The 12,000-nt window shown below is 52.9% G+C and overlaps 1 protein-coding gene across 1 annotated transcript in view; it reads right to left on the minus strand.

Moving 5' to 3' along the window:
* Positions 1 to 12,000, minus strand: part of DNER (delta/notch like EGF repeat containing) — a 270,425-nt gene that overhangs the window by 123,575 nt on the left and 134,850 nt on the right. Inside the window, exon 5 of the mRNA XM_036254307.1 lies at positions 5,818 to 5,963. Within this exon, the coding sequence (XP_036110200.1) occupies positions 5,818 to 5,963 (146 nt within the window). The remainder of the gene's footprint in view (positions 1 to 5,817; positions 5,964 to 12,000) is intronic.

Genomic DNA, 12,000 nt, shown 5'->3' on the forward strand with positions numbered 1-12,000 from the left:
GAAACAGCAATGTGAGAGGGACACATTGGTTGTCTCCAGCACGACCCTGACCAGGGCCGGGGACAAACCACAACTGAGGTAGGTGCCATTGACCGGAATCGAACCCTCGACTCATTGGTCCAAGAACTGATGCTCTAACCTCTGAGCCAAACCGGCCAGGGCAAGATCACCCATCTTTGATTAGCAAATACATGTTTCTCAGACACCTTCGTTTTGGTATTACATCCAAAGCATCTGTCCTCTGGCTCAAAATGTGTCATGAGCATTATCAATTAGCCTTTTACTCGGTCAAGAGAAAGGTTCCCCCACCACCCTGCAAACAATTTCTTAGAATAAATGAGTCTCTTGTCTGTAATGGCCCTGAGCACGGTTCCTCGGTAGACTCCCTGGTTCTACCTGCCCCTCTCCTGCTGAGTCTCAGCACCTGTAGGAAGAACCCTCCGCAGTGGGCAGAGCCCAGGGACCCAGCCCACCACGTGGACAGAACGTGCCCCTCTCCTGCTGAGTCTCAGCACCTGCAGGGAGAACCCTCCGCGGTGGGCAGAGCCCAGGGACCCAGCCCACCACGTGGACAGAACGTGCCCCTCTCCTGCTGAGTCTCAGCACCTGTAGGAAGAACCCTCCGCAGTGGGCAGAGCCCAGGGACCCAGCCCACCACGTGGACAGAACGTGCCCCTCTCCTGCTGAGTCTCGGCACCTGTAGGGAGAACCCTCCGCGGTGGGCAGAGCCCAGGGACCCAGCCCACCACGTGGACAGGAGCTGCCCCTCTCCTGCTGAGTCTCAGCACCTGTAGGAAGAACCCTCCGCGGTGGACAGGGCCCAGGGACCCAGCCCACCACGTGGACAGAAGCTGCCCCTCTCCTGCTGAGTCTCAGCACCTGTAGGAAGAACCCTCCGCGGTGGGCAGAGCCCAGGGACCCAGCCCACCACGTGGACAGAAGCTGCCCCTCTCCTGCTGAGTCTCGGCACCTGCAGGGAGAACCCTCCGCGGTGGACAGAGCCCAGGGACCCAGCCCACCACGTGGACAGGAGCTGCCCCTCTCCTGCTGAGTCTCGGCACCTGTAGGGAGAACCCTCCGCGGTGGGCAGAGCCCAGGGACCCAGCCCACCACGTGGACAGGAGCTGCCCCTCTCCTGCTGAGTCTCGGCACCTGCAGGGAGAACCCTCCGCGGTGGGCAGAGCCCAGGGACCCAGCCCACCACGTGGACAGAACGTGCCCCTCTCCTGCTGAGTCTCGGCACCTGCAGGGAGAACCCTCCGCGGTGGGCAGAGCCCAGGGACCCAGCCCACCACGTGGACAGGAGCTGCCCCTCTCCTGCTGAGTCTCGGCACCTGCAGGGAGAACCCTCCGCGGTGGGCAGAGCCCAGGGACCCAGCCCACCACGTGGACAGCCTGTGGAAAGGACACCACACCTTAGTGCCTTTGGTACCAGGACACAGTGAAGGCCTCTTGGATTCTATGACGGGCTCCCTCTGCGACCCTCCCACCCCCTTTCTTTCTCACCAGGTCACCAGGTCACAGTCCCTTTTCAAGGTCTCATGAGGGCCTTTGCGCTCGGGCCAGCTCAACTCTCCAAACACAGTCTGAGCAGTCAGCTCCAGCAGCCGACCAAACAGCCGAAAGGTGATGGATCCCGAGGGCAGGAGCCGGAGGGATTTCTAAGGGACCTTTAAGAAGGAAGGCCTGACCCCATTTATCTATCAACATAAACCAGGGCCACCAAGTAAGACAGTTTGGGGGCACATATTGAACCATCATATCAGTTATCAGCAGTCCTATCTTGTTTTCGATTAATTCCCTGTGCCCTTGGAGTTGTTAACAGCGCAATCCCTGAGCACACGGGGTGTGTGTGCTTGAGGGAACCGGCAGGAACGGGGAGATGAGGCCCTGCTCCTGAGACCTCCATGTCCAGAGTGATGGTCCCCAAGCCACTTCTGCATCAGAACCACCAGGCTGCCCAACGAAAGGCTCCGGAATCTGAGTGAGGGATCTGGAATATGGCTTTTTGTCAAGGGCCTCAGGCGAGTCCTAGGCAAATGGAATTTAAAACTGCTCCTTTATTTTTGTGGGCAAGGGATGCAGTTGAGCAGAAAGGGCACGGCAGTGAACTGGGGGGGATCTTGTGACGACGAACTTCACATGCCCACTTGGCTGGGCCATGGTGCCTCGGTATCGGGTCAAGCATTATTCTGGAAGTTTCTGCGAGGGTGTTTTCGGATGAGATTCACCTTGAAATGAGCAGACTTTGAGCAAAACAGATTGCCCTACATCATGAGGGTGAGCCTCCTCTGGCCAGCTGAGGCCTGACTGGAACAAAGGCGGACCTCCCCCAAGCTAGAGGAAAGTCTCCCAGCAGTCCTTGGACTTCACCCAACACCAGCTCCTCCTAGTTCACCAGCAGCCTGCCTGCGGACTTGAACTGCAGCTCCTTCCCCAGCTTCACCCCACCAGCCTCTCCTCAACTACATTTCGAACTGAGACTCCGCAATGAGTGGATCCGCGACGAGCCAACTCCTTAAAATAAATCACATGTCTACCTCCTCTGGGTTCTGTTTCTCCGAAGAACACTAGCTACTACACATCTCTTGCTCTTGAGAGTTGGGGTCCATGGAACCTAACTGGATCTAAAGAATACTTAAGGCCACCCTGGCCATTTGGCTCAACGGTTAGAGTCAGCCCGAGAACCAATGAGTTGCAGGTTCTATTCCACTCAAGGGCATGTACCTCGGTTGTGGTTCGGCCCCAGCCTTGATTGGGGTTGTGTGGAGGCAACCAGTCGATGTTTCTCTCTGTCTCTCTCTCTCTCTCTCTCTCTCTCTCCCTCCCTCCCTCTCCCTCTATCTCCCTCCCACTCTACCTGAACAAAAATGGAAAATTATCCTTGGGTGAGGATTAAAAAAAAAACAAAGCCTAAGGCCCACAGCAGAAATCACCTGTGTGCCTCCCTGACACACCTGCCAGCTAATTAAGGAATCAACACATAGGCAGCAGCCGACCTTGTTGGCAAAGTTCAGAGAGAAGTAGCAGCCAACAGTCCAAATATGTCATAAGGAAAAGAAAGCATCGGTCAACCCTCGCAATAAAAGTACTTTTCAGAAACAGAGAGCTCCTTATGGTGCTATGGTGAATATTTTAAAAGACCTCCCAGGACGGCGAGCTATCTCAGAACAGCAAGCTAAGCTTTATCACAAAGCCCCATCAACTCGGAACCGTGCAGCGTCCTCTCGCCAAAGTCCAGCTGACAGAAGAACAAGTGCCATCACCCAATGATGGCAGTAACAGAACCGCTTTTATTTTGAAGGATGATCTAATAAAAGGTTATAGAAATGATTAGAAACAGTAAACCGCTGTATAGCTCTTTCCGTCTCATACTATGGAATAGATTTTTGCACGGAGTGGAATAAGTTCTAATTTTCGCAGAGTACAAAGGAACAAGCTTGACGATAACAGTCTTTTCAGGTTAGCAAAGGGCTTGTAACTCATGACAATAACCACGAGAAGCCACGGGAACGCGAGTGGACACAATGAAGATGGGCCTCCTTCCGGTCCCCACTTCTGCCAGCGGCAGGCGGGTGCCCACCGTCTGTGTCAACTGCCGGACCGGCTTCCGATGATCCCCCCAGGACAAGAAAATGCAGGTCTGTGAGTGGACGCGGTAGTTTCGGTCTAACCACTGGGTCCAGTCCCCACGGGTCGTTCTCACGGCTCAGATTAGATGACTGGCCACGGAAGGTACACGGGAGCTTTGACCAAATCAACAGCAGAGGCCCCAGACTCCAGAAGCCACGCGTGGAGCTGGGAGGTGGGACAGAGGGCGGAGGTGTCTTCTCCGGCGGGGCAAAGCTCTTCAAAGGAGCTGGTGCCGTCATGAGGACACGTTTCCTCTGCGGTGCTCTGCTCAAATGAGCACGGATTCCTCACTAAGGCTCGGGAGTCCTTTTTGTCACGGAGCACAAAGTGCTTCGGCCAGCTTCCCCGCCGCCCGCCAGGGGCTACCACTGCCCGGCCTCCCCCCGCCCGCAAGGGTTCCAAGGCGCCAGGCAGCCTCTCAGCTGGAGCCGTCCTGCAGCTGAGACCCCTGGGGCTGCGGCAGACAATGTGTTTCGGGATCGCGTGGTGCCGGCTCCGTGAACGAAGGCTTCCCCAGAAGGGCCGTCCGTTATGAGAGCAGCTCACGGGGAATCCCAACCCCGGCATCAGTCCTAAATGCTGCGATCAGCTCTCTGTTCCTGGTCTAAGACGTTTCTCTTTCGCCGATATGATCGCTGTGAGGGCTCATCAGGCCCCAGAACCGCCCACTGGAAACAGTATGAATGGATTTGGGGAAGAACCCTGTGTCCCCTCTTCGCAGCCTCACTGGGAAGGGCCGACACTCTCCCACTGTTTCATCATCTCTTCTCAAGTCAGTGCCCTCACCTTGACCGGCGCAGAGAAACGCCCGCGCCGTCCTTTGCTCCCCATAAAGTCAGCTGATAAATGAAGCTTCCCCTCAAGAAAGAGAAGCGTTGGGTCCAGTGGCGGAGACAGAAGGAAACCCACCCACGGGGCAGGCTCGGCTCGTGATGGGAACCTCATGCTTCACCCCTGGCTTCAGGCCAGGCACGCTCCCCACCCCGGGGAGTTCATCTCTGGCTTTGGTTTACGACTGTGTTCCTTTCTGAGACTCAGCAGAAATTATACTTCCCGCTGCTTTCTCGGGTTCTGAGGACATTCTGCCCCCTACAGGGGATAGCTTACGGAAAAATGTAAGTGTGAGCCACTGCAATATCACACCTAACGTACATCGAAATCACTGTTTCCAGATGACACGAGCAGTGTCTTCCAACGTCCCTTTCCCCAGGTGCTCCACTCCTTCCACCTGGCCCAGGTCACACCACTGCTACTGAAGGTGCCGATGTTACACAAGGAGGCGTCGCCAAGGAAAATGGACCCATGCTACCCTTAAAATTGGTCTGAAACGAATCACACTCTTTTTCTATCGTGGGACCCACTTCTGCTTAAGTGAGCTCCGCTGGAAAGACGTGTAGGACTGGGGAGAGGCGAGCAGATGCCCGACGCAGAAATACAAGTGGTAGGAGGGACTGTGTCCTCCCGGAATGGGCCCCTGGTCAGGGCAGAGGCTCCCGCCCCTGGTGCGCTCAGGTGGAGCCTGGGGTCCATCTGCCAACGTCTGACGGGAGCCCCAGGCTGATGGTGATTGGCCTCTGTGGCTGCTCCAGTCCTTTGCTGGTCTGACTTCTGGACCCCGTCACTAACCAGAAAACGAGGAGGAGAAACTGTACTCAGCCCTGACCCCTGCCCCCTGCCCCCTGCCCCCTGCCCCCTGCCCCTGGGACCTGAGCTACCAAAGAAAACGGGGAACAAGACTCAGGTCTTCCACGGTGTTGATGATGCTGGTCCAAAAGGTGAAACATAATGTCAGCCTCTCGTCCCTGCCTCTTGTCCATCCCTCTCTTACTTGCACTTCTGGAACCGCTGTCAGCATGAGGCATGCAGTCCAAGGAGGGGATCGTGGGACAGCTGGGAAATAAATGGCTCTGCGCTTACCTTTCCTTCCGTCCATTGCTCTCGATTCAGCTACTAGACACGAGGACGACTTCTCACCGCTCACAGACTCTAGTTCGTACCAAAGCAGGAAGGGCTAGCCAGCACTGCACACGCTCAATGCAGTTTCTCTAGAAATCACATGGAGATGTGCGTGCATGCGTGTGTGTGCGCGCTGCAAACTAACATCTACTGAAACCAGAAATGTGGGGGGCTTTTTCTGACACCTGTATGTCAATATATGTTTCTTAAGGCCCCCGCTGCCCTTACCTCCGACGGCCTCGTGGTGCACGCCCCTTTGCCCGAGCACTCCGAGTCACGGGCACTGCTCCCCGCCGGCACACAGGTGCTGGCCTTCACCACCAGAGTCAGGCGCAGAGCCACGATGGATTTCGTGACGGAGTCATTCACAAAACCTGCAAGAAAGGGGCACAAGAGGGAAGGTGGTGTGACCGACATTCTTTTTATAAGAGTGTCGTTGAGGCAGCACTCAAGTGTGGCCAACAAGATGAAAGACATGGTCAGATGAAAGAACAAGCGTGTACAGTGGCCTCAGGTGGTTCAGACAGGACACCCTCCCGGGGGTCCGGAGAAACGCCCAAGGCCCAGGAGAAGGAGCGGCCAGCCACGTGCCAGCCCGGAGATGCCCCCGTTCCTGCCCCTGTCCTCTGGGGCCGCTTTTCTCTCAAATCCATCCCTGCTCTAACATGTTAGAGTTAATTCCTCTGATTTAAACCCATCTTCTCCCGGGAAGCACCTGCCTTCACCTCCTAACGCTCCTGCCTCCTGGCTGTGGGCAGTCACAGCGCTGAACATCCCCAAGGCCCGGCCCCATCACCAGCCTGCCCGGCCAGGTCACTGTGCCTTCACAGGTGGGCATGCATCCAGGCCCCTATTCCGTGTTGGGTTTATCAGCGAATATCTTATTCGATCACCAATTTGGCCACACAATATCTATTTAAGTTACGTGGTTTCAACCAATTCAAAAGACAGGATCAATCGTAGTGGAATATTGATCACAGCAGCATCGACGTGTTGTACTTAACATTCAACGACCTCCCACTGGAGTAAAGAAACAAATACTACAAGGGCTTTGTATTGATGCTATCATTATTTCACTAAGAGCGTGTCTCTGTTTCTAATAAGAATATTCATTTGTAAGTAATTTTTAATTTAACTACTTATTAGCACCCCCATCACCCAGGAGAAGACTCCTGTGTTACCCATAAAAGGTGCTCCGGGTAAGGTGGTGAAATGACTCCGACAGGCCTCTCTGAGCCCCGATGTCCTTTGTGTTAAGTAAGGATAACAGCCCCCAACGTGGGTGACCAGGGACTTGGTTAGCAACACTGGGGCTCTTCTCGGATCAAAACAGGGTGCTTTTCCTGATTACAGTGGAACACAGGCAGGGGGTGAGACCGTCTCAGGCAATGCGACAGCGTGGTCACCACCCCTCATGTCCGGAGGAGCACGCAGATCTGGAGTCTGCGAAGTGCGCAGTCTCAGGAAGGCAAGAGACCGTTCTGACAGACAGACAGACAGACTCCAAACAGCAGAGGACTGAGTCCAGCTCACAAGCATCGAGGCTCGGATGGGAAAGGAACGTGCGTCCGCGTGGCGTGGAGACGCACCTCGCTTCCAGTGTCTCTCGGTGTCTCAGTGAAGATGGGCGCCGCAGGCCTAACTCGGGGTGCAGTTTACATCCACAGAGACTAGCTGCCTTCTTCCTAAGATTTCCTACTGGACACTCTGGTAAACTGGCTTTAGGACAGAGGAGCAGGTTTGGGCAAGGGCACCTCCTGGGCAGAGTTCTCTGTTCCTCCGTCGGGGCCCTGCACTGTGGAGACGCTGCGCCCGTCCTCCCAGCCACCTTCACTCACCCCGCTCGCCCCAACTCTGCCCCCTCTGCCTGGACCACCCCTCCTCCTAACACCTCCTGGTTCGGATCCCCCGTACGCACGAGCTTTCCCTCCATCTCCCGGCCCCTCTGAGCTCCACCAGTCCACCTGTGCCCCAGTTTACACTACCATGACCAGGTCCCTGAGAGCTCATCTCGGCGGGACAAGCCATGGGGAAGTGGCAAGCGGGGAGTAGGACACGGGTACGTGTATGACAGAGGGGCGACAGAATGTCTTCTCAGCCAGCGTGGAGGAGCAGCCAGCATTTGAAGGCACAGAGTCTGGTTTCCTGCAGAATCATTACTGACGGTCTGCGATTAGCCTTGATAGGGAAATGGAACCTGGTCCAGAGATGCTACCGGAGTTCCCATTCGAAAATACAATTTTACACAGAAAATAAGAGAGGGAAATTAGGGATTTCTTATGATAAAGGTGTTTTTCATTCCCCTGCTGTGTTCGCTACTTTCACATTGTTATTCACGTCTTTATCATCTGCCTGCTCGCTAGGCAATTAGGCCACACCTGGCTTTGTCATTCTGTAGAAGAGACCTCTGTCCAAAGATTATTTTTAAAATTATACTCAGCGCCCTGGCCAGTTTGGCTCAGTGGTTAGAGCGTCGGCCTGCAGTCCAGAGAGACCCGGGTTCGGTTCCCGCTAAGGGCATGTACCTTGGTTGCAGTTTGTCCCCGGCCTGGTTGGGGTCGTGCGGGTGGCAGCCCCTCGATGTGTCCCTTTCACGTCGATGTTTCTCTCTCTCTCTCTCTCTGTTCCTTTCTCTCCCTCCCACTCTATCTGAACAAAAAGTGGAAAAATGTCCTCGGGTGAGGATAAAATAAATAAATAAATAAAATTATACTCAGCTAGTAAATGTACTTAGCTGGAAGAAATTTAAAAAAAAAATGTGCAGTTAAAAATATACATCACATCGCTTTCTAGAGCATTTGCTTGCATGATCTCAATGGCCATGTACTGAGCTCTTGTCCACAGACCAGGAACCATAGTAAACGCTAAGGTCACAAAGGTGAGTCACCTCTGGTCTCTGCCTCACCAACTTCCAGTCCAGAGTAGTGGTCCCTAGATGGTTTTGCAACCAGAAGCTACGTAACTGTGCAAGGGCTCTTTCCAAGTACTTATTTCCAGGCTCTGACACCAGTGATTCAGAATCAATAGTCTGGGACGAGCCCTCGGCAGGCATGTTTTTGAAAAAGACTTCCGAAATCATTCTGACACATACTTCCACTTAAGAACCACGGTCTGGTAGGAAAACGAATGTAAGTCATGCAAGTAATAGCATCGTTCAGGTAACCATCACCTTGAGTGAGAGGCATGCAGGTGGGCCTCAAAGCATCCACGTGTGAAAGTGCTGGCAAGTCTGATCGTTTAGACAGTATTTCTATTCCCTCCTGTTCACAGGCCCCGAAGTTGCTGGATACAACTCTAACAAAGGTTTCTGCATTCGCTTTATTTGCTTAATAAGACTGTATTTGGGCCCTAAAATCCCTTCGTGAAAAATTCGAGAAACCATTCTTTGCAACAGTGTCACACATTCCTACGTAATCCCCAACTACGTCTCCTACATTCCAAAGCAAGTCCGCACCATCAGCACGTTGTTTTTGGCTACGGAGGTTCACACACTGAGACCGGTGCCTGGTGCTCCTCCAGGTCAGAGTGTGATTTCAGTAAGCTGTTTGCACCTCCTGTAGCCACGTCTAAGGGACAAGGCGTGGTGTTCCTCATAATGAAAAGGAACACCGCCCAATTCAACTGCTATTGACCTGCAGCTGGGATGGAGGACCAAGCAGCCCCCAGGAAATCCCACATGCTGACATCAGGAACTGTGTCCTTTACAAAGGGACAGCGGGAAGAACCAGAAGTAAACGGCATTCGTTGTTTACAAAAGAAGTTCTTTGGGGCTGGTTAAGTGTCATTGAGAGTTGTTGAAAGCTAGTGTGATTTTTTTTTTTTTGACACAGTACATAAACCAATGGATGCTTCTAACACTCTTACAAGTAATGGGGAGAAAATGGTCACTATTTTTCTCTTCCTTTGTGGTATGATACATACAACGTCATTCCTGAGCCAGGACTGGATAGAAAAGCTTCCTCTCATATTCAGAATTCTGAGGTCCACAGGCCAACTGATCAACAGGAGACAAAATGCAGCGATGGAGAACGGAGCATGACACCGGCTCTGTCTACAAGGACATTTTAGGGCTCAGGCAACACTTGCATTTTCTCTGGTCTTTTCAAAACCCAAAGAACTGATGTCACATAGGCGGCTATGACATTGCTCCCACTAAGGCCTGATTTAAACTACAAGCAGGAAAGGAAAATAGAAAGAGGCGATTTGTGAAAGAGAGGAAAGAAGGAAGGAAGGAGTAAGGGGAGACAAGGCAGGGAAAAGGAAAAAGAAAACCAAGTCATGGGCTAAAAACTGCCTGAGACGGAAGGAGAGGAAACAGTAAAGCAGGTGAGGCAGAGATGGAGAAGCAAGGAAGGCTGTCCATGCGCCCTTCCAGGGGCTCGCACACCTTTTATGACAAAAGGGCATTTCAGTCCGGCCAGTGTGGCCCAGTGGTGAGCATCGACCCCTGCACCAAGAGGTCTCGGTTCGATTCCCAGTCAGGGCACATGCCCAGGTTGTGGGCCAAATCCCCAGTGGGGGGCATGCAGGAGGCAGCCAATCAATGTTCTCTCTCATCGATGTTTCTCTCTCTCTCCCTCTCCCTTCCTCTTTCTAAAATCAATAAAGAGAAAAAAAATTAACAAAAGAACATTTCATCATCTTCTCATTTTCTGGGCCTTATGTTCCTCATTACAACCAGAACAAACGTAAAACTAAGTGTTCTTTGAACATCAACATGAATAAACACTTGTTCAAATCATAACTGTGTACAGTCCAAGTCTATGGTTCCGATTATGAGGCTGATACACTGAGTCTCCCTAAATGGACAGACCATGTTTCCACGGGAGTGAATGGCTCAGCCGGTGGGAAAGGGCAGGGATGGAGGGAGAGCAGGCTCATGCATTCAACACTCGGCTGGAGTTTCCTGAGCTCCAAGCAGGAGGCAGCTTTTAGGTTGAACTCTGAAGGCTGAAAAAGTGCCAAGGGAAGAGCTAAGGAGGTCAGCATGTCAGGTGGAGGAGGAGGTCAGCGTGTCAGATGGAGGAGGAGGTCAGCTTGTCAGTGGCCAGCACCTTGATGAGGTTAGAAGGGCAGGAGGGTCCTGATCACAGGCGTCTCGTGAACCTTAGTAAAGATTTGGATTTCATGCCAAGGGCAATGGAAATCCACTGAAGAGCCCAGCTGGTGTGGCTCAGTGGTTGGGCGCTGACCCATGTACCAAGAGGTCATCAGTTCGATTCCTGGTCAGGGCACACGCCCAAGTTGTGGGTTTGATCCCCAGTGGGGGGCATGCAGGAGATGGCCAATCAATGTTCTCTCTCACTGATGTTTCTCTCTCTCTCTCCCTCTCCCTTCCTCTCTCTCTAAACAATAAAGAAAAAATATTTTTTAAAGAAACCCACTGAAGGGCTTTAAACAAGGGAACAAGACATAATTTATGCTTTTTCAAAGAAGACATTTTGGAGGAAGAACCAAGAAGACGTTTGTATAGATTGGACGTGGGATAGGGGAGAAAGAAAGACATCACACAGAGGTAGTGTGAGCACCCCTGTGGGTGGCGGTGGTAGACACGTGAACCAAGACCCCCACCCTGAACGTACTAAACCTGAGACACTGACAAGATCGCTCCCGAAACGGAGCCGTCAAGGTCATGCCCGAACACAGGACACGCAGTCCTGGACGTCAGGCTGAAGGTTGGAATGTGGGCCTCGTCTCAATAGGGAGATGTTCAATCAGTGGGACAGGGGTGGTGAACTTAGGCAGAGAAGGGGGAGGGAGAGAAAACCGAGCCCAGAAACAAGCTTCACGGGCCAATGCGCACTTAGCTGTGTATAGTCATCAGACCGTAATAGAATCCTACTGGAAAAAATAACGGCAGAAATGCCTACATGAGTTTCCCATCATGGAGCTGATAAAGAAAGATAAGACTTCTGCAACATGAAGAACTACAATGGGAGACGGGGGTTCATGGAAAGAAAACATCTCAAAGACTCTACACAGTTCAACTCAAAACTGTGACGGGAAGGAAGGGGGGGGCGGGGGAGGGAAGATACGGCTGGAGAGCTACGCTACTTGCTACACAACTGGGTGATTTCCCTAATGAGTTCTAAAACTGCAATGAAGGCAAACTTTCTCCAAAGGTTATCCAGAGATCTGTTAACACTCTTGAGGAACCAGTTATGATGACAAATTAAAGTGGGGTTTCCTTCTCCCTCTGCTCAAGCCTTCTCCCCTCTGTCCCCACTCGCTGAACTCACACACAAAGGCTCGGCCTGGCCCACACCCCGACTGTGCTCAATAACAGTCATAAAACGTTCTGCCATCATTACGGCCCCTTTACAACAGTGACTTGGCCGAACTCCCTCCCCGGGCCCAGGAGAAGCAGGGGAGCTCTGAGGGGTCCCACGTTATCTCCGGAACGCAGTGCTG

This window comes from Molossus molossus, unplaced genomic scaffold, assembly GCF_014108415.1.
Source record: "Molossus molossus isolate mMolMol1 unplaced genomic scaffold, mMolMol1.p scaffold_m16_p_11, whole genome shotgun sequence".
Classification (NCBI taxonomy): domain Eukaryota; kingdom Metazoa; phylum Chordata; class Mammalia; order Chiroptera; family Molossidae; genus Molossus; species Molossus molossus.